The sequence below is a fragment of the Poecilia latipinna genome, unplaced genomic scaffold (assembly GCF_001443285.1).
Source record: "Poecilia latipinna isolate Pla-1442-1.1 unplaced genomic scaffold, P_latipinna-1.0 Scaffold2519, whole genome shotgun sequence".
Taxonomy (NCBI): Eukaryota; Metazoa; Chordata; class Actinopteri; order Cyprinodontiformes; family Poeciliidae; genus Poecilia; species Poecilia latipinna.
In genome coordinates, this window is record NW_015115135.1 from 62927 (window position 1) to 85641 (window position 22715).

General features: G+C 36.8%; 1 protein-coding gene and 1 long non-coding RNA gene across 8 annotated transcripts; one reads left to right on the forward strand and one right to left on the reverse strand.

Moving 5' to 3' along the window:
• The first annotated feature begins 1876 nt into the window (after nucleotides 1-1876).
• On the forward strand, nucleotides 1877-21952 carry stx3b (syntaxin 3b). 7 transcript variants are annotated; one of them, XM_015020021.1, is made up of 12 exons: nucleotides 1877-2296; nucleotides 12477-12551; nucleotides 12647-12746; nucleotides 13054-13128; nucleotides 13252-13325; nucleotides 13556-13664; nucleotides 13746-13819; nucleotides 14694-14828; nucleotides 16727-16837; nucleotides 17114-17224; nucleotides 21667-21758; nucleotides 21847-21952. In XM_015020021.1, the coding sequence occupies exons 1-11, from the start codon at nucleotides 2267-2269 to the stop codon at nucleotides 21742-21744; spliced, it is 972 nt and encodes a 323-aa protein (XP_014875507.1). In that variant the 5' UTR covers nucleotides 1877-2266; the 3' UTR covers nucleotides 21745-21758; nucleotides 21847-21952. The 7 variants fall into 7 exon arrangements, 5 of the variants coding, with proteins under 5 accessions (XP_014875507.1, XP_014875505.1, XP_014875506.1 ...); XM_015020019.1 differs by lacking the exon at nucleotides 16727-16837; XM_015020017.1 differs by lacking the exons at nucleotides 17114-17224; nucleotides 21667-21758; nucleotides 21847-21952 and adding exons at nucleotides 18507-18623; nucleotides 18923-20489 and having other exon boundaries at nucleotides 1879-2296.
• On the reverse strand, nucleotides 13725-17207 carry LOC106938147 (uncharacterized). The gene is made up of 3 exons (XR_001422543.1): nucleotides 16961-17207; nucleotides 15657-15659; nucleotides 13725-13737 (listed from the first exon to the last, which is right to left on the reverse strand). It is a non-coding gene; the product is annotated as an uncharacterized LOC106938147 (long non-coding RNA).
• Nucleotides 21953-22715: the final 763 nt, after the last annotated feature.

The window sequence follows — 22715 nt, forward strand, 5'->3', positions numbered from 1 at the left end:
CTTTAAAACCATAAGCCTTTTTAAATTAAACTTGCATCGCATGTCAGTACGGTGGTGTATTATTGTTACTGCATCGATACTTATCTGGAAACTGTGAATGGTGCGTTCAAGTAACACGAAAAAAGGTCGAAAATCAGGTTGCATACTTTACGGTTTACTAATGGTAAATAGTCTGTATTAATAGAAGTTATCGAAATGGGTATCTAATAAAAAATTGAACTTGAGTAGAAAAGTTAAAACAAAATGAGTGGGCCAATAATTTACAAAAAGAAAATGGGTTAATGATTTAAGTTTAGTAATGCAAATTACAAAACAGCAAATGCAAAAGGAAACATTTGATTCTTGTCAAATGTAATTACTATGAATTAAAATGATCTTTAGTGTTTATTGCAACTGAACTGAAGAATGCAATGACTGAATATTGCTGTATGTTATGATGGTTGTTCACCATTCTCCCATGAGGCTCTAGTGTTTTAACCCCAGCTGCTAAGACATTGCTGCAGCAATGCAGAGCTGCAGAACAAATTCCACTGTTCACAATCATATTGCTGAAAATGTTGGAAGATCAAGCTTTCTCAAGACATGAAAGCTGATCTTTGTGGTATTTCTCCTCTGTTGTTCAAGAGAAGACCAAACAAATCTCGACTGTTACACGGCTTTGATCTAGTTTCCCACAGATCAAAAATAAGCGGTTGACTTATTTTTATTATCCTCTGAATTCATGTTATTGAGGAGGAATATATTCCTTCATTAGTGAGACAGCTTAGCTAATCACCTCATTTTACGTAAAATTATTAACTTACATTATTTTATATGAAATTATGTTCTCTAGTTAGCAATCACAAATTAACCAGTTAAATTATACTTGTTTTCCAACAAGCATAATTGTTGAAAAATTATACTTATATAAATTTCGTTATAATTTTTTGAAGCTTTTCTTATTTTGAAATAAATACAGTGTTTTGCTATCCACGGTGGAACCGTGACTCAACTTTTGGAAATGGCTACTTTAAATTAACTTTTCGAACATTTATCATGTTATTGTAATTTAAATATAAAACAGCATTTTATATTTCAGCTGTTATGTGATGGGCACAGAGGTTTGTTAGAGAACATTAGTTAACAAACGGCATTATGAAAGACCAAGGACAACAGCAGATAGGTCAGAATTAATCAGAGAAGCAGCCAGGAGACCCATGGTACATTTGTAGCTGAAGTGAAACATGACAACAATTACCCAAGCAACCCACAAAACCGTTTTTGCAGTAAAAAGTAGGAAGAACAAAGGTGTACTGTCAAAAAAAATCCGAAATGGAAAACAATTTGAAACCGAGCCAGAGGTTCACTATGTAGGAGAATGACTTCAAAAAGACTTTAAGAAGTTTGAGAGTTTGTGTATTTGAAGATGCTTTAGTTTTGATAAAGAAATTCTGCAGAATGCAAGTACACTTTTTAGATTTTAGTTTTTCCTGTAAAGAAAAATCTTGAAACCTATATTTTATCTTCCATTTCTAATCTTTGCCCTTGACAAATTACACATAAAATAAAAAAATTAAAATATCTCATCACTATTTCTCGTTACAATGTGACAAAAAGTGAACAAGTTCTGAGTACAACAACAAATTTAAGGTTCTCTAAGATTAATTAAATTGAGACAAAAAACTAAGAGTAAAATCACAACATGACTTTTAAATGCTGTAATTTTATTAAGATATAATCTGATCCTTTTTCCGTGTTCTCTGATGTTCACAAATAGTGCCAAAAACCTATTGTTTCCCAGATGGAGTTGTTCAACGCCATTATTCCCACAGCACCTAAATGCATCAGCAGTGCAGGTGGCTCAGGGCGTGGCTTTATCCAAGTGAAGAAGGACTTGTTTGCGCATGCGTGAGCTTGAAAAGTGCGTTTTAGAATGATTAGTTGTGGGCAGCGCAGAGGCAGATTATACGGCTCCACACAACTGTTGTTTTAATCCCCTGGAAGAAGAGATTTAGCAAGAAAAACCCCAGCCTTTAAACCCAGCAGCCATATTGTATGGAAAAGCGACGGGAAGACTCTAATTTTCAGAAAAAAACTCCGCTCCTCAGATACCTGCAGGAGTTTTGGGGAGTTTTAAATTTCCTTTCACAGGTTGTTGGGTTTCTGCTGCACAGCTAGCTCTGCAGCTGGCTGAGGAATCCAGGCGCTGGGAATAGTTTTCCAACCAATTTGGTGCAATACTGGTGTTGTCTTTTTGGATTTGAACTGTTATATTACACAACTAATAATGAAGGACCGATTGGAACAGCTGAAAGCGGTGAGTAATGTTTAGGAAATGTGTTTTTGTCCACCTCTTTCATTGTGTAAAACTACATTTTTATTGGGAGAATGTTTAAGTCGTTAGGAGACACTTAATTTAACACGGGAACAAACCTTCTGAGTGAAAGGAAACACATTTTATGATGTATCCGGCCACGAGATGACATGACTCATGATAGATGGTAGTAAAATTGTAGCTTATATGTGAATTTAATATTCTGTGTTGGGTAAAGGAGAAGGATCATTTAAGTCATTGTGTCAAATGTGTTCAACTTGAAATTTAAGATTGGTTGGTGATCGATTGTGTTGTTTTAGTTTCTTTTTACCTTAGTACTAAACTTCAAAGTGTGTTTTTTCAGTTATTGCACTGATCAGACTTTTTTTTTCGTCCCAATACCGATTTCTTAAATTCTGATTCCCCCCCCCCCATTTCTGTTTGTTCTTATTTCTGACATTTTTGAATTCCCTTTAAGCCTCAGAACTTTGAACTTTATTGGATTAACTCAAAACGTACACTAAGGTTTGTTACGACGTTTAAAGAGCAGACATATTGTGAGTTCTTGGTTTTGACAGGTTTAATGAATGGAGTTATGGAAATTATCTTCAAATTGGAGCTGGCTAGGGGAAAATCTATCTATTTAATAATAGTTAACGCTTTAACACAATTCTATTCAGTTTCAGTGTGCCAGTGACTGCCTGGATGCAATCTTTAAGCTATCAGGACCATACATACTGTTCTAATTCTTTATCACTAATATTATTGGCCAGTTGGAAGAACTTAACTTTTTTATTCCTACTGCTGATATAGATGTTGGTGGCATAGATGCTAATGCAAAGGGATACTTCTGGGTACATCTTGAGGATAATAAGAAAGTTGAGTTGAAATTGTAGGTTAATCGCAATTAATGTCAACATCACAGTTTTCAACAATAATCTTAATGTCTTGTTCTCCTAAGCTTTCCTGCTCTAAATCAATACGTAATTGACAATCTTACTCTTATTTACCTGATTATACTCATCTTTTAGGTGTTATCAGCTAATTAGAAAAGTTTCACTTAAAACCTTTGGAAATATTGACATTCTTTAAGTTTATTTTAAAAACCAATCAATCAGTTTTTAGATAGACATGGTAAGAACTGGATTTGTAGGAGGTCAAATGTATTAGAGAGTTGTTCGAAGTCCTTTTCATAAGATACCAGACATATAGCTGGAGTGACCAAACGTTGGTCACCAAAGTTTTCTTCTCATGTCGTGTGGCTTAAGCCAGTGCGACCCCTCTCCTGCCTGTTTCTGCACATGGACGGCTGAAAGAAGGCACACGTTCTTTTTTTTTTTTTCTTTTTTCAATCACAAGATTTGACTAATTCAACTGTTAAGGACACTTTTTGACCAATACAAACACAGACCACATTGGTGTGTAAACTCCACAGCTCCCTCATTATTGATGTTTAAGATACAGCTTGCAAAATAAATGCTGAAAATCTGCTTAAAAATCAACTTCAGGCTTACTGCTGGAACAAATGCACCAACGTATTGACCTGCTTACAACAGTATTTTATTGTTGTGATAAGTAACAGAATGACAACAATGTGTATTTTTTTATTTTTTTTATTTTTTTGCTCTGATGCTAACTGTGATATAATTAAAACTCCAGTAATCTGAGTTTGATTTCTGGCAGCTGTAGGAATAAATGTTGCTTTTTCTTTGAAACAACAGCAGTTGGATGTTTTGCATTTGTTTTAAGCATGTAAAAACCACAAACTTCTGGTGTTTTTACTCAAGTTTATCATCTAGCGAGAATCTCCTACCCATCCAGGCGGAGCTACCTGCTTGCTATGCAAATGAATCAGCAATAAAACTGCCTCCATGGTAAAAAAAAAAAAAAAAAAATGTAACCTTTGAAAACACATTCTTGAAAATGAATGGCTAAGTTTTAGATACTTTTACAAGATACTCTAAAAGTCCGTTATCTGCCTTGAGAAGAGAAGAAGTTACTCTGAAGGTGAACGATGTGAACAATGTTGAGTGTTTTTCCCGCTCTTGGTGCTCGTGGAGCTGAGGCCTTGATCCTGTTGTTGTAACCCAATATGAAGTGTGTTGCCATGGCTTCTTAAAACATTTGGCTAAATATTTGCGCTGTTTTAAAGACCGCTGCGCTCCAGAGTGCTTGCCTCTGACACACAGCTGTCCTCATATTGGTGAAAGGAAATACAGATAGTAGCCTAAGTAGGCCATTCGTGTGTAGGGAAGTTGACGGAAAGTGTGCTTCATGCTTCGGTGAAGCTACATAACCTACACAGACTCGACGTTGTTCTCATATTTACCACCTTTCCATTTATCTTTTCCTCTTATCCGGACTCGGCTCCACCTTGGCTTTCCTCCTTGAGTTTCCTTCCTAATGTTTAACCTGCTGGATGTAATCTAGACTGCATATGTGTCATTCTGTAGCCTTACTTTCATGTAAATGTTTGCCCAAGCTACTGCTAACAATCACTTGACTTTCAGGAAACTTGAAGACGTTTGGGACGAGAAGAAACTGTGGAACATAATTTGCTTTGAGTTATGGCAGCTTTTACGGTGCTTAGTTGGACTTATCCTGGCTTCTTGTGTGGTTTTAACCTCAAATAATTGACTTGGATGTTTCCCTTTGTGTGCTATAACAAAAGGTGGATATGAAAACCAAAACAGCTTTTTGTTGCTTAGTTTTCTGTAAAAGCTAAATATTTTTTCAGCTTTGCGTGCGCAGTAATTCAACACTCTAACTCAGCTGGCTGCTGGTTTTGGTTCCCCTCTTGAATCCTAATGAATGGATGAATTGTAGTAGCACCGACATCGTTTCCTCTATTATAAATTCTTTATGTTCCCTTGTCAGATTGCTAGCCGTTGTCTAACCGACACCTTCTTATACGTCATAGTTCAGTGAAGAAGTGAAGGAATCGGGCTTGCAGCAGATATATCAGCCATAAACTAATATTATGGCGCAATCTAATTAAGCAAAACAGAACTAAGTGAATATCATCCTGTTTAATCCTAAACTACTATAAATGACAAGGGTGATGCACACAACTACAAATCATTGGAATGAAATGTACAAGCATGAATCAGATTCTACCAAAATTTGAAATGAAAGTTTTGTAAAAGTTTTGTTTTGGTTGAAGATGTAGCATGGTTTAGTTCCTGAGAAGAAAATATTTTCAGATAAATGACCCGGAAATCCAAATCCTCTTCAATTTTCAGCTCTGCTTGCACAGAAATAAGATTTCATGTTTGCTGCATGCTAAACATTCAACATGATAAAAACCCTCTGAATAAGGTGCTGGCCGTTTCTCAGGATTACAAACTGGTTCCAACATGTTGCCTTCTTTAAAACTGCAGCGATCTTTAGTGTTTTAGATGTAGTTAAGCCTCCGCTGTGTTTAAGCTGAGAGTATGAGTTCATTTCTGATCTTCAGTAGCACATGAACCCAATGAGTTGTAGGTGAAAAGGTGTGATTGTGACAATGGGAAAACCTTTAGAAAGTAGTCTAAGACCGCCCTGCTCTTTTTCACCTGACTAAATTGAAGGTGTTTGCACGCATTCAGGTCAGTCAAAGACGTTTACCTTTTTAAGCTAAAAGGCAGTTTTTGAGTTTGGCTGAACTGAGATGAGGTGTAATGCAGTTCTGAAGTATTTAATCAACAAACAAATCGATGAGATACTTTAGAAGTGCGTTATTGCTATTGGCTTGTATTGCTAGAACCAGTTGAATCAACAATTAAGTCCCACTGTTTTTCTGACTTGTAACTGGAAAGCGCTAAGCCGAAATGTTATTCCCACATCTGAGATGTGAAGCGCAGCGCAGCAAAGTGTTAATGACCGAGTCGTTGGTGAGAATCGTTTTAAAGAAGAACTTTAGCCCTGAATTGAATGTAAATGTTTCACTGATGGCCGTCTGTTCTGCTTCGCTTTGTTGTTGTTTTCAAAGAATCGCAGAGCTTTTAATGCACCATTCTGAGGAATCACTACAAGTTCTTCAACAGAAGGCAGGCTTTAGTTTATTGCACCAGTAAAAGTGCATATAAGATAATTTGTTCTCTGTCCATAAATTAGGAACTTTGCCTTGATTTTTTCCGTTGAGGAACAAGTTAATTTCCACTGAGCTGTAACTGTCAGCTGTATTATTATGGCTGGATGCCTTTATGGTCCTGACTCAGGCCTTTCTTTATCACAATACCTCCTCTACTCTTTTTTTAGCTTTAGCATCTCAGTCTCCAAAAATAGACCTTTCTAATCAAAAAATGTCTGCACAACTGGCTAAAAACATTATTGGCCTGCAAAACTGGCATATATATATATATATATATATATATATATGTGTGTGTGGAACTTTATAAATAACTTCCTGCCAAACAGCCTTTTGCGATTACAGTATTGCACATTGTTGATATCTTGGTGGCTGCTTTGACTTGATTGTGCAGTTCTAGTAAAAGTACAATAAATGAAAACAGCAGCTAAGAACAAATTGACTCTGTTGGCTGCTTGGTCCTCTTGGGACGACTTCAGAATTAGAGACAAACTGATCAATTGATTAGAGATCAGAATCTGATAAATATCTCGTTTCGCTCAGATAAACAGCTGTTGCTTTGCACGTTTATATTTAATGGATACATATGTGTGATTTTGTAATTCCTATTCTGCTGGATTCAAAACTACTCAAACAATCTGCCCTTCAGTTTTCTCTTTGGTATATCTTATTGTTTTGATATTTAATTATCAGGTGTGAGCTAAAAGAAAACCAGAGATGTTTGGACCAGTAAAGGCCTGATTGGTTCATCTCTATTAAGAACACCTGAAACTGACATGGGATGGGATTAACCGCATTAATTCTGCAGAGTTACTTAAATATCAAAGTTGGTTTTTTTTACAGAAACGTTATAAATTGCTTTATTAAACTTTTCAAATTGTAGCAAGACCCTAAAATTAGCCTTTTTCATTAATTTGCAACATTTATTTTTCTGTTTTCTGCTCCAGATATTAAAATGCATCAAAGCAGGATGGACCTTTTTCCCTATTAATTAAACATTGAAGCAGTAGCTTAAAAAGAGAAGTTTAAAGCTATAAAGACCCGATTAATCCAGACTTTCTTTGACAAAAACAAACTTTGTCCATTAAAAATAAATCTTTCTTCAACTGTGGGATTGGCAGCTTTTAATTGATAATCTTCTCCAGGTTTACAGGTGGAAGCATTTGACTCATTTTTGTTTTCTTTTTAAGATAATTAAGCAGCTAACCCTCCTTCACTTTTACGGTAAAACTGTGGTGATGGACGGGTAGCGCCGCAGCCCAGGAGAAAAAATGTGAATGATGGAGCTTAGTCAGCTTCCCCTTTAAGAGAGCCACTGATTTCTGAGGCTAAGGATCACTGTGTTTGCTTAAATGTAAAACCTTTAAGCAAACCTTTTCAGGCATCGCCTTGTTGTTGAGAGGGAATTATGCAACATGACATATGGACACTTTGTGAGCGTAATGATGTTTTGCATTAAAGGAACAAACCAACCTTCCCACATCCATGTGCGTTTGTGTTTTGTGCCCCTTTTTTAAGCTTTATGTCCACTTCACTCTCATGATTATGCGATGTTCAGTAGGAGATTATTGTTTCTTGGTTTAGATCAAAATCTCATTTGCTCCAGCGTGACTCGCTGTATCTGTATTTCAGCTCACAGGTCTTCTGTCAGTGTGGTTTTTATGTTTATCTTTTATAAAAGAAAAAAAAAGAGGTTTCAAGCACTTTAATATGTTCAGAAAAGAAACCATCATTTGACATTATCTGATCTAAAATTGATCTTAGTTTATGAGTGTTCAAGGTGGTTCAGTGTCTGTTCTGACTGCAGAAGCTAATTCATTATGCGAGCCTGCGACAGAAAGTCTCCGTCTGACCCGGATAACTCCTCTTCCTCTGATTGTTCCTGCCGGTTTCTGAGGTGATCCTGCACAGAAAGCGTCCAGCTGCGTCTGTGTGCCCCACCGCTGCAGGGCGTGTTGCACAGATCGACCTTCTTTTCCTCCCGTTTCTGCTGAACGGGCCTGTGGAAGGAAGTGAGCCCTTGTTATCTCGTCGCTGCAGAAGCACTGTGTGTCAGAGAGGCTGTAATGTGTGAGGCCAAACTTCGCTTTTGATGGAAAATCACATGACCTGAGTCACCAAGAATAAGAACTATATCAATACATGTTCAGGGAATTCTCTTCACAACTAATAGTCAGTTATGACGGAGTGAAACAAATAGTCCAGAAAAACATTTGCAATTCAAATTTTGAAGGCTTGCGTAGGTTAAAGTGAAACTTTGGATGAAGTGCTGGGGAAAAAAGAGGGCAGGTTTTTGAACCGGTGGGAGGAAAAAGCTGCACTCCAGTTCGAAAATTAGTCCAAGTCATAATCAAATTAGGGGAGATGTAAGTATAAATACTTAAATTGCAGGTAAATGTTATTCTGTGAGTAAAACATGACAACTTTTGTTCTGTGCTTAACTCTCTGTCTAAATGCTTCCCTGCAAAGGTTTTCATACTCCATTTTTAGTTTCACTGTATTTTATGGGCATTTTATTTCATAGACCAACGTAAAATGTTGCATAATTGTAAAGTGGAAGAAGTTTTTACAAGTCAAATCTGAAAAGTGTGGCAAGAATTGATAGTTGGCACAGTCACATGAGACTCCTTATGGGTGTTTTTTTGCCATCCTTAAGTCAGATTTGTGAGGAAGATGATTGTTCATTGTGGCACTAGATTTTATATAGGGCTATTGGCAAAAATAATGCATAAATATAAATGCATGCAAACGCTTCAGATTTTCGCTTTTAATAGAGAATTTTGTAAATCATGCCATTTTCTCTCAACTTAATCTACTTTGTGTTCCGGAAATACAATTAATTCAGGTTTATGGCGTTAACTTGGAAAAATGTAAACACTTCAAATGGCATGTGTTCACTCAGTTTGTTTGGATGATATGATTGCAGGGAAACCAACAGCTGTGACGCCCGACTTTTTCCGCACTTTGACTTTGACCTGGCCCCACACACACACACCTGACTGTCACACCTGAAGAGTTTGGACCTGGTTACACATTACTCACACAACCTGACTCGCATAAAGATCACCAGCCAATTGCATCGCGTGGGTGTCATTAAAACGCTGTTTGAATGAAAAAGTCGAAGTGATTAAAAAGGAATAAACAAATTAACTGGTAGAATTTCTTTCCTTTAACTCGACGCTGTCAAACGTTTACTCTTTAATTTTGGTTTTTAACGCCGGCTGGAAACAGGTGGAGTTCCTGCAGTCATGCAAACATCCGACTGCACCTCACTGTGTTTGCCATCTTATCCCAGTGACGTTATTTGTTATTTATATACTTAGAAGTAAAGCTGTCTAATAAATGTATTGGGTGTGGTCTGGATAGGGTGAGCAGTATCCCAGCTTGATGTGTCATGCTGCCAAACAAGGAAGTGGTTTTATTGGTATGCTGTGGTCTTTAGCTGGGAGATGAGGGACTAAAACCTTCCTTTGTGCTCCAGATTTTCCACCAGATCTGAATTATGCCATGGAGTGTCTCTGAGTAAAACATTGGCTCACATTTGTCATGGCGAAAATGTATTCAACTTATTTAAATAAATGAAATGTACATGATTGAACTTGTAAATGCACGTATGGCAAATGTTTAAGTTAAATACAGATGTTTGGTTTTTTTTATTTAGTTTTATTAACATTTTCTTGGTAGATATCAGAACATTAACTTTATGTTCTCCTACCCCACTCACACAAACGCACGCACACACACGCATAACAAAATAAAGCAATATATAACCGGTAAAAGTTATATGTATAACCAAGAAAACGTTCTTTACAGAGACGTATTGTTTCCCATTAAATACTCTGGAACTTGACACACACAATTGAACCAAATATATATATATTTTACAGCTTAGAAAATGACAAATAACCTTCTCCAGTCTGGTAAAGGACTCTAACTTTTGCAAGCTACATTTATGCATTTAAAGTCAGGTGTTTACATACTGTAAATTACCTTTTGTATTTGGTAGATCTGTCTTTTAAACTGACTTGGGTCTCCCATTTTTGGGCCTCCTCTCCCTGAATTTCACTGGATTCATTTCACATTTTATCATGACACACTTTTGTGTTTGGGGAGATATGCAAATTTCACACCAAAACATGTTCATCTCTGGGAGACGGATCCGGGTCGTTCCTGAATGGTGCGATCGCTGGACATTTCGATAATAGGATTTTTGTTTGACCAGATGATTGTGGCAAATTCTGGCATTTGGATTGTAAAAAAAAAAAACTTTGAAATCCTAACTTATGGAAAGTTTGAACTGAATTATTACCAAACAGTGTTGGAAGAAAGGTTATTTTTATACTGCGTTTGTAAGTATCTGGTTTACCTGGAAGTAGGTGTCGCACATGGAGGTTAATTTGACTTCTAAACAGCAGTTCAGAGGAAGTTGATCAACCATGTTGGTTAATTCCTGGAACATCTTCAACCTGATCATGTCCATGTGGTTTAAAGACTCTCCCTGCCACGCATTGTTGGAATTTTTTACAGCCTAAAACTGAATTAAAAAAAAAGATTTGAAACTGGAAAACAGTTTTTGAAACTGGAAAAAGATTTGAAATGGAGGGGGAAAATACATTTCCAACTCCCATTGGTTCTTAACGCAACAGCTGGGAATATTTTGTCCATGTCATGTGGAATGAGCCGTCAGTAAGTTTTTTTTTTTTTTTTTTTTTTTTTAAACTGAAAAAAAAAATCCCTCAAATTTGGAAAGATGTTTTGACCTTTTATTGTTGTTGTTGTTTCAAATCTCTTTCCAGTTTCAGTCTCAAAATTACTTTTCAGTTTCAAATCATTTTTCAGCTTTAAGTGTTTTTTTTTCTTAAACAGATTTTTGGCCCCAATTTAGCTCTATAAGCTTTTGTTGTATGTAATTGTTGAATTAAAGGTTAACAGTAAAGTTTGAAAGTGGTATGTTTTGACCTAGAAGGAGACTGGACTTAAGAAGCATCCGACACTGACCTCTTCGTTGCACGTCTAGTTTTGATTCGTGACATGAAGAATAACTACACTGGATGCTGCAGTGCAGCCAACACTGACAGCTCAGTAAACAGAAAATCTACTTTTTACCATCTCCTTCCATTTAGTACAGTGTTTTCACAACTAAATGGTACAACATAGGCAAATATAAAGAATAATGTTGTTAATCAGCTGGCTATTAGTTTAATAGTCTCATTTACTGTGTCTATAAACTTGTCTGACAAGCTAAAACAAATCAGTAAACTGATGCAAAGTGAAGTTATTTGTATATAACATTGGTTAAATGTGTCATAAGTGTATTTATGAAAAGCCAAACTATTTCTACTTTGTTTTTATTCTTGCATGCTGCAGCACTTTATCTTTATCCATTATCTTGCCCATCAAAGTTACTGGACAATGTGTATTGAGTGTTCTTGTCAATATAACTAATCAGACGTTGACTTGCTGTGTAGATTAACCAATCAGATGTTAGCGTTGGTTTAAAGAGTCTCGCTGATTATTTTATTTTGCGAGTTTTGGAACAGGAATCATTTAATACTTACATTCAGAAATAATTGTATTTATATATGATGGATTTCACATTTAAATATTTGGATATGTATTTACTATTACTCTAACATTAAAATGGGTATAAATATAGTTATTCAGACATTTTTTGTTTTCCGGTATTATTTTGATAATGCCACAAGTAAAAAAAAAAAAGTTATTAATTATATAGTGACAATTTAAGAGCTAGATATATCTTTGTTTTTGTCTGTTTTGTTTTTTAAATTTGATTTCTCAGTAATTTGAACAAAAAAAATCTACTTGTGATTTGTTGAGTAGTAAATTATTATTTTAACTATCCAGTACTCTAATCTGACAGTATGTTTTTTTTTTTTTTTCTTCGTCTTATTCTTGGCAGCCATGAATGTTGTTCAATCATTTCCAAAATAAACCATCAGTTAAAATTTCAGGTTTATGGTTTTAATCTATTAACTTCCAGTTTTTTTTTTCCCAATTTAAAATGGTATCTTAAATCACAAAAAGACATTTTAGTTGTTTTTAAGCTAAAAGGCTCAACGATTATAAACAGCTTTATTTGTTTTCAAATGTTAGACTTGTGATCAAGATGATGAGGAGGTGGAGATCGCTGTGGACAACGCAGCCTTCATGGACGAGTTCTTCTCTCAGGTCAGGTTTTACGCTCTCGGTTGTTGTCGTGCAGGGACCTAACCTCTCTTACATATTTTTTAAAATTTTGTTAATTGTGACTCGTCTGTTTGCAGATTGAAGACATCAGGAACAGTATTGATAAAATTGACGAGAACGTGGCTGAAGTCAGAAAGCTTTACTCGGTCATCCTGTCGGCTCCCACGTCGGATCAGAGTGAGACATCTCACCTTTCACTGATTTACTGTATTTGTCTGCCCTGTTTTTTTTTTGTTTGTTTGTTTTTTTATACAAGCTGTTTGAACCTGGTTCACAAAAATAAGGTTACTGTAGTTTTTTTCCGATTTGTGGTTTTTGTTCTGAATTGAACTCTGTTACAATCTGAGCAGAAGGTGACAGAATATGGAATATTTCAGAAAATATCAAGCATTTTCATTTTCTCTGCATACATAATCTTTAAAAAAAAAAACTTCATTTCTATCTGAACAGCCCTGGTTTAAGACTAATTTTTTCTTCCCTTCAGAAACGCAGGATGACTTGGAATCAATCACCAATGACATAAAGAAGATGGCCAACAATGCAAGAAACAAACTCAAGAGTAAGTCTGGCAGTGACAATCGCACTTTCTCTCGTCACAATGAGTCAAACCTTTCCTGATTTTTATCCAAAATGTTGGATGACGTGTTTATGACGTGAATTTGAACGTTGCTTTTTTTTCCAGCCATTGAGAGAAATCTGGAGTCGGAGCAGCAGCAGGAGAGGGTGTCGGCTGATATGCGGATACGTAAATCGCAGGTAAATTGTGCACAGGATGAAGAATTTTCAGACTTAAAATAGTTACTTATAAAGCTTTTAAATAGGGCTTTTTAAATTCAAATTAAATTGTTTCATAGGGTTTAGTTTAGTCAAATATTCCAGCATATAAAGGTAGACTCCCACCCCCTGAAAAGTAAACAATGTGCAGCTGTTTCCAGGATGTTGAGAAAGGTTTGTGATCATAATTTGCATCTATTCTGTCCTCCCAGCATGCAGTGCTGTCCAGGAAGTTTGTTGAGGTCATGACAAAGTATAATGAAGCGCAGGTGGACTTCCGGGAGAGGAGTAAAGGACGTATCCAGAGACAACTTGAGATAAGTAAGTTACACCTAGATGTGCAGAAAAAAAAGTGTAGAATAATCCCATAATAATCTGTGTTTTTCACTTTGCTCTGTCCAGCTGGACAAGCGAAGACGGACGAAGAGCTGGAGGAGATGTTGGAAAGTGGAAATGCTGCCGTTTTCACTGCTGGGGTGAGTGTGTCTTGTGTGTAAATGAGCAATTATGGCCACTGTTTTAACACCTTTCTATTGTCATGTGATTAAACTGCAAATAAAATTGGTTTTGCAGTTTAAAAAAAAAAAAAGAAGCCAATTATTTGCTAATTTTTAGGTTTCTGATGTTTGGATAAAAGGAACTTTGTCTTTCTTGTTCAGATTCTAGAAAATATTTTCTACTCAAAATATGTTTATTTAAGAGATCATAATGCCGAGCTGGATGATGTTTTACATATTTAATAACCACATCGTAAAGATTCGAGAAAAGGAGTCATGCTGGTTTATGCCGTCTCAGCAAACAGATGAAACAGCGGTTTCTAGGGAGGCTTCTAGAAGGAAACGGAGTGACCGGGAACACCGAATCACGCAGCTTCGACTGCATGTGTCACTGATAAAATGAGAACATGTTGCACTTCAGCTTCTGTTCAAGCTTTTTGATAAAGAGGAGCTTGTTTTCGGCTCGACTGAGGAGGAATTTCTTGTTCAAGGACACAGAGTTCAGTTTAGGCTTCCCTGATGTGCAAAGACTGGGACAAACCACACCTAAATTATTACTATATCTTATTCCTATAATGTAAATGCACACCTGAGGTTCTCAGTAATTCATATGAAACTGTCAAACAATTGCAATAACAACAATAACTGGGAAATTACAGGAACTTTTTAGGATCTTAAAAAGCAACACAAGAACTGTTATGCTTATCAATTTAAAACATTTGGAAATTTATTTTGATATTGACATTCAAGAAAAAAAAAAAACTTGGATTCACACTTGATGACTAGATGTTGATGTTTTATTTGCTGTCTGTTTTGAGCCTGCGTGGTAACAGTGAACTGCTCGTCTTTGCAGATTGTGGACTCTGGGATCTCAAAACAGGCTCTGAGTGAGATTGAATCCAGGCATAAAGACATCGTCCGTCTGGAAAGTAGCATCAAAGAGCTGCACGACATGTTTGTAGACATCGCCATGCTGGTGGAGAGCCAGGTACTCTCCTCTGGATATCACCTTCTTGTCGTTTCATTCAAATCCATCCATCCGTTCTTTCAGCTCATCTTTACCGTGTCTTAGGAATCAGTCATGTCTGTCTCTGTGTTTTTCTCTTTCTTCCTCTGCTGTTCTATGACTGTCGTTCTGCATCCGTCTGTCTGTCTTTTTTCCAGCTCCATGCTTTTCTTACACCTGTCCTCCGCCACCACCGCCTTCATCTCATTCCCTCTATGGAACCTTAATAAATGTAGTAAGATATGAACCAAGCATCATTCACACCTATTTCATCACAGACAAGGTTTTAAGACATTTAGCAACTATCATAATTAAACTACTAGAGTATGACCAACTGTTTTGTGCTGCTTACACCGCCATGCTTTCTGAGGGAAATGCTTGTTTGAGGTAAGCACTCTTTGTGTTGCTTATGTTTTTTCCCCTTTTATTTATGTTCACTTTTGGAATTTGAAAAGATTTTGCTCTCAAATAAATAAATAGCCGACATTACCACTTGCTTCTAAAGGGATATGAACTTAAAATCCCCAATAAATACTTTGAATTACTTCAGTTTCAATTAAATTTCAAATAGTACTATGCAGTCCCCTTAATTTGATGTGTTTCCTTTAGAAAAAGCCATTTAAGGAAACCAGTAACCTGCATTGAGTCACTTGCTTTGCAGCAAACCGTCCCTCCTGAGCCAACATGTAGCGACGGAGGACGGTTGATTGCGTAACATCATTCATTTGGCATGCATGTGGTAACAGTGAAAATGAAAGACTCTTTAGATGCCATCACTACCACATTCAGATCCATCCACCTCAGTATTACTTCCTGATTTTTTTTTTCTATGCAGATTGGCAATCAGATGAGTAGGAATGTAGCTTATGAAACTGGTGTGTAATCACACTTTACAAAGTTAGAATGTTTTTTTTTTTCTAAAAGTAGCAGAGAGCATAATGCATAATAAATACAACAGTAATATTTATTTTGCTTGTATTTTATTGACATATTAATTCTTCTAAGCAGCACATGCAGAATTTGATCTTCATTACATTGAGCTTTTTTTGTCATCTAAATAAAAGACAAGGTTGTGAATTAACCTTGTCTCAATGACATGATGCACTTAGAAAATGTTTAATTACCACCTTTTGCTGCAAAAGGTGGTGATTTTACTTTTGGAAGCTCTCATTGTTTGCTATAAATTGAATTGGAAAAAAAAGAATTACCTGATTTCAATCTGCAGTGCATCACTAAAGATCCATCCAACGCATTAATTATACCTTTCAAGTTATAAGTAATCGTTTTCATAAAAGGAATAAATTCGTTGGAGTTAATGAGCTCGATCCGCCTCGCACTGAGGCAGTTATTTGTACGAGTATAATGAGTTTTACAGGCTTTTATCTGCCATGATGTCGGTTATTTTTAAATCCTGATGCTTCCTGCAGAAATTCAATCTTTAACAGAAATGTTTTTTTTTTTTGCTGTTCTCTTCACAACAGCAGTGTTTAAAAACTCTTTGCCTCTCTCTGTGCTTGTGCATGCACACACACATACCTGCTGCCAGTTTTGAGCAAGCTCTTCATCGGTGGCAACATGTTTTAGCTCGCTCTTGAAGAGGAGATGTTTCAAGTTTGAGATTAGACTGCTGGCGATTTCAGCTGTAGTCTTTCACATCTGTACTTGGGCATATGCAGCATGATCTTGCTTTACAGAACTCTAAAAACATTTTGATCTTTCATCACAAAAAAAGAACAAAAAAAAAGAACAAAAAAAAACTGAAGCCTCACAGTTTGCAAAACACAGACGTGTCAATGCCAAAACTTGTGACCACACGTTTGCTTGATAGATATTAAAATGCATGTTCCTGTGTTTTTTTGTTTTTGTTTTGTTTTTCTCAGGGGGAAATAGTAGACAACATAGAGCAGAATGTATCCCAGTCGGTGGATCACATTATTCAAGCGAAGGAGCAGACCAAAAAAGCTGTAAGGTACCAGACCAAGGCCCGCAAGGTAAAAAAGTGTTTTGCAATGTATCGCACAAATATGACCTCTTCCTGTTGCTGCTTCTTTTTTTTTTTTTTTTAAATTTCAGTCACTCTGGCACTTTTGCCCAGTTTAGCACATTTCATCCACTTTGCATGCCCTGCATATCGCTCTTCTAATCGCCTCACTGCCATTACTACTTACACACAACCGTTAGAATAATGTGTAAGCTCTCTGCATGCTTCCTCCTCTCTGCCGTCACTCGTTTCCGTCTGCTGCCGCCTCTGGCTGCGTGCCCGTCAGGGCGGGATGATTGACAGGATTGAGAGCAACATGGACCAGTCGGTGGGCTTTGTGGAGAGAGCTGTTGCAGATACTAAGAAAGCTGCCAAGTTCCAGCAAGAGGCTCGCCGTGTGAGTGGCTGTGGTCAAGAACTGCAACTCCGGCTTCCTAAAAGCACCCGAAACATTTGAGCTTATTAACGAGAGGCGTCGACTTGTTAAAAAACGTCAAATAAAAGCATTCGATCTCCACGAGCATCAAAGTAAAATAGTATATTTCAAATCTGCATCAAAACGTCATGGTAACCGGTTTCTGGCCCTCATATCTAGCAAACTTTACTGTCAGCAAGAAGATATTTTAAGTTTATAAGGTGTATTTTATGTTTATTTGCAAAACTAGAGATTGAATTAAAAGTGCACCCATTGCATGTGAAACATAAACTTTCCTTAATCAAGTTATCTTCATATTGAAATCGAGCTGCAGCTGCATAAAAATATTTTTGTCTAGTTTATTTATCAGTTTTTTCTTATAATAAAACTGCATTAGATTAGCATGCTGTTTATTTCAGTCGTATACCAACGTTAATGAGCAGCACAACTAAACCTAGAAGCTCTGACTGAAAAAATCAGTTTGATGTAGTTTAGTTTTACTAGTGTTGAACCTTTATTTCTTTTTAAATTAAACAGTTTTCTACAGTTGCTAAAATCGTACATCAATTTCCACAAATAAACTATTTTCCAAATTGTCAGCCATTTATTTCTGTTCATTAATAAAACAACTCATTTCAATCAGTAGAGGCATCTTAAAAAATAAGTGTATCGACTTTTCAAACACCAGTTAAATCTGATATGATTCCCAGACTAAAGCAAATATAGATGATTAAGAAATTAAGTTAGTACCACTAAACTACAAGAAACTACCTGTTGACTAAATGAACACCTCAGTGCTTTTGGGAAGCCACATTAATTTCATGAGTGAGATCTGTGACGACCCCTGACCCTCCTCTGTGATTTATTACCAACTCTGTGGATCCCTGTGATAAAACTGCTGCTGTGACCCGTCCTCCACCCATGACCAGAACCAAGACGATCCTCCTCCCACCCACTGAAACACACACTGCCACTCACACACACACTGCTTGGTTTATCTTTTCTCTTTTTCCCGCCTTTTCGTTTTTAACCTTGCTGATGTTTTTGAATGTGACTAAAGTGCTTGTCTGTTGATGCTGAAGATATTGTTTGCTTTTACCAGCACAAGCATTCGTGTAGGTGAAAATAACTGTACAGATTTTTTTTTTTCGCAACGTCCAGCTACGTGGCGATTTGTCTGCTTTTTTTTTTGTTTGTTTTTAAGTAATTTTCCAACTGAGATTTGGATCTGATCAGAATGTGTGTACTTGGTTATTCCCAACAGAAAACTGTGATTATAGTGGTTGTTGTGGTGATCTTACTGGCATTGCTAGCTCTCATAATTGGGCTGGCAGTGGGATTGAAAAAATGAGGAACTGTTTGACTAAAAGAAGAGATGTTGGTGAGTAATTTTGGAGAAAATCTTCAGTGTAGTGCTGTAACAAGTGGGAATGAAGCATGCTTTGGCAAAGCGGTTTCTTTTAGACTTGAATGAGTGTGTTTTCCGTCTGTCCTGGGAGCTCATTTGTTGTGTGTGTGTGTGTGTGTGTGTGTGTGTGTGTGTGTGTGTTGGCATTTCTGGACTCTGTCAAATAACTTGGTGTTAGTGGTGAGTTGGTTTGATCTGCGGGGGATTTAAACGCTCCTGCTCTCTGTCACTAACTCTCCCGTCGTCGTGTCTCTGTCTCTCCCCTTCTGTAGAAGATGATCTTCATCGGTGTGTGCTGTGCTGTGGTTGTAGTCGTCATCCTCATTATCATCCTCACTCAGACACTATGATAGGACCGCCGGACCCCTACCATCGCCGTCATGTGTTTTCTTCACCCAGATCGTCCATTTTGTTTCATCATCTGCTCAAAAAAACAGCTGATGCAAATTCCTGTGTATGGATCAGTGCTGCTGGTGTTTAAAAAAAAAAAGGGGAAGATGATCTTTTGCGACTTCTTCAGTTCCGGACAATCTACGGATGCTCTGATGAGGAAATGAGAACTGAAATGCGGCTCAGTACCTGCTTACACCTCTGTGGAAGCAACAAAAAGGGAACTGGGAAAATAACTGACTGTTTCCTCATCACTCCTCCATCTCCGAACAACTCATTGTTTTTAACATTTGATGCCAAAATGGCACCCCTGTGTGTGTTTGTCCTAAGCTCTTCTTTAAACCATGCAGGAGCAAACACACACACGCACATACAAACCCCAGATCCACTCTTCTTGCCTTAATGAGCCTTGACACATATTACTACTTTAAAAGCTACTGAATGTTTGCTCCTCCAGGTTATGGTTGTTTTAAGAGAGTTCCAGCACTTTCACTGTTAAAAATATTGAATTAAGCTACGGTTTACGTAATTATGTTGTAAATAATAGAAGTCATGTTTGTGCACTGTTGACAGTCTTGTAAGAAAATGTTCCTTTTTCAGATATGAAGGACGACATATTTCAGCAACATTTGAAAGAAAAGGGCAACAAGTAATCCATTGTCTTGAGATGGTGCCTTAAATTTAATCTTGGCAGATAGAGTGTAATAGAAACTGTTAATGTGCTACCAAAGAGTTTGCAGAGACTAGAATTAACACTAGTAAATATTTTTTTTGATTTAACAAGTTTTTACATATAAAAGGGACAACTAAATCATGAGGAAAGTAACAACTCCTTTTAGGTGTATTAAGTGATTGTTTCCACCGTAAACGTACGGCTAAGCTACCAGTTTATGAAGTGTATCCATTCATTTTCCTCTTAGAATGATGTGCAGAGCCATTTTTTCTTCATGTTTATAAAATTATTTTGTCACCAGATAATTTACAAAACACTTTGATGATCATTTTTATTTATATATGCATGAATTGAAATGAAAAGGTAACATCATGGAGCTTCTATTTTAATTTAAAATATTGTATAATGCGGTGAACTTCATAAGCTGGTAGTTAAGTTGAATGTTTATTGGTCACCATTATTTTTCTCTGTAGATAATATTCCAGACTGACAGTTTACAAAACATTACATTGGCTTTAGGACTTACAGTAAAGAAGGTGGTTGTGTGCATATGAAGGCGAGATGTCATTTCAGTCAGTCAACAGGAGCCAAAGCATTTTTTTTTACAAGATTCTGTGTCTTTACACTTTCAGGAAATACTTGAAATCAGCGTCCAGCATGATTTTTTTGTGGCCATGCAGGTCACCGAAGGAAGAGCGGGGAAAATTAAAGCTTGTTGCACATTTCTTATGTCAAATATTTCAAAAGAATTAAAGATTTGTTAGTTTTTTTCTTAAGTCTGACTGTTTGTGCTGCTGTTTCTGAGTCTCAACCTAAAATATACAATGAGTAGTCAGACATATATTGGGATTTCATATAAGAATTCAAGTCAAAGTAAAACATATTTGTAAAACTAAAGCAAAATAGTGCATGATTTAAAAAAAAAAAAAAAACCTGGAAACTATGATTTGCATTTATTTTCAACCTCCCAGAATCAACACAGTAAGTATTTGAAGATATGTTTCTACCAGCTTTGCACATCTACAGACTATAATTTTTGTTCATTCTTTACAAAATATATCAACCTTGTTTAGGATTTAGGTCTTGGCTTTGACAAGGCCAGTCTGACACAGATATGCTCTGATCAAAACCACTTCCCTTGTAGCTGTGGCTCGGTGTTCAGAGTAGATTTCCTGCTGGTAGGAGAAGCTCCGCTCCAGTTTCAAATCTTTTGCAGCATCTAACTTTATATTTTATAACCTCCATCTTTCCATGAACTTTGACCAGCTTCTGATAATTGTTGATGCCACCAATCTTAATCACCACGCAGTTTTGACCAAAAGTTTGGCCTTAAAGTTTCAGTATTCCTAGACTGTCAGTTAAACTCGGTGGCTATTTTGTGGAAGGTTTGCACTTGTGCTATTCTTATAATTTATTTAATGATGGATTGTGCAATGCTGTCGGCCTTCATATTACACACAGGTGACCTCTGTTGGTTTATTCGAGAAGGCAACTGGTTGCAGTTTTTTAAGGGCTTAAGACTTTTGTTTTGTAAAAAAATAAAGTATACTCTTCGTTTGCATTTGTGCACCACTCTGTGTTGATTCACCACGTGAAATCCCAATAAATTGCACTGAAGCTTGTTGATAAAATTTTGAAACGCTAACAGGACGTGAATACTTCTGCAAGCCACTGTAGCTGCATGTGAATAGTTTTGATGACTGTGTTGTGGAGAAGATGTGTGAAAGTGTTTTCTCTTGACCGCTGTGTTAAAGTACAGTTTTCAAAGACTTGATATGCGGAAGTGAAGGTAAGTTGCACCACCTATCTTCTATAGCATACAGATACACACATCGTAATCTGGCCCTTTCTTCCCCTTTGCTGCATCATTTCCTCTAACCAACTCCCCTAGATATGCAAACACTTGTATTTTGTTTCTTCTTTAACTTTCTTGTGTGTATTGTAACTCTCCAGAAAAAGATGATGATTACATTGTGCTGTGCCATCATTGGGATCGTTGGGTTCTCCTATCTCTACAGTTTCTTCTCATAAAAGATTTTGTGCAGGTGAAACATCAGTCTGTGATCATTTTTACTTTTTACATGGTGCTTTGAATGTTTAACCTCTCTTCTTCTGTCTTTGTGTTCTTCCTAGGAATAGAGATCTCCAGGAGAAAACCTTTTTTTTTCCTGTGGTTCTTACCCAGTTTCTGTCATTTAAATTTGTAGATTAAATTTAAGCCACTCTCAAATAAAAAAAACCCACTGCTTTCTTACCCTTTCTCCCTTCCCCTCCGAGTCTCAATTGAATGTCTGTTCTTGCTGTATAAAGTGTTTGAAAACGTGTTATGTGTGGATTTTTCTCAGTCTGCCTCCACTTAGACAGATGGCTCAACATGTGACTGTTAATCTTCACGCATCGCTCTGTTCAGCTTTAGTCCAGCGCCTCCTGGTGGTTCTCTGAACAAATAACCATTGTGAACATTGTATTTATGAAGAAGTGACTGGGAATGTCATCTAAACTTTACAAAATTTTGGGTTTTCTCTGCCTACACTATAAAATGTTTGAAGCAGATCTGCGTTATTATATCATTTGTGTGTTATAAATGTGATTTTTGTGTGTATGAGTCCATACTGCTTAAAAAAAGCTTGTTAACTCTATAAAGCCTGTTATGTAATAAAAGGAAATCTACAGTGAACCAAGAACCGTGCATGCCTCAGTCCTTCAGTGAATCATTTGCATCAGCTGACCATACGTGCGGAAGGGAAAAAAAAAATATTATATATATATATATATATATATATATATATATATATATATATATATACTTGTAGCATTGATCATTTGTGCAGATCTGGTCCAGCTGATGCTCTGTTGTTTGGCCTCCGGTGAGCCTTCTGACCTAATTTCATCCCCCATCTCGCCGCTGCTCAGAGGCCCCGCCCATCTGCTCGACCTGGAGCGGGGTGCGTTCGTTTTACTCATCCGGATTTGGAGGATAAACTGGAAGGGTCAAAATTATT

Coding starts and splice junctions, on each gene's coding strand:
- stx3b (XM_015020021.1), top strand. CDS start 2,267: ATGAAGGACCGATTGGAACAGCTGAAAGCG. Junction 2,297..12,476: donor GATTGGAACAGCTGAAAGCG/GTGAGTAATGTT, acceptor TTCAAATGTTAG/ACTTGTGATCAAGATGATGA. Junction 17,225..21,666: donor TCCAGCAAGAGGCTCGCCGT/GTGAGTGGCTGT, acceptor GTAACTCTCCAG/AAAAAGATGATGATTACATT.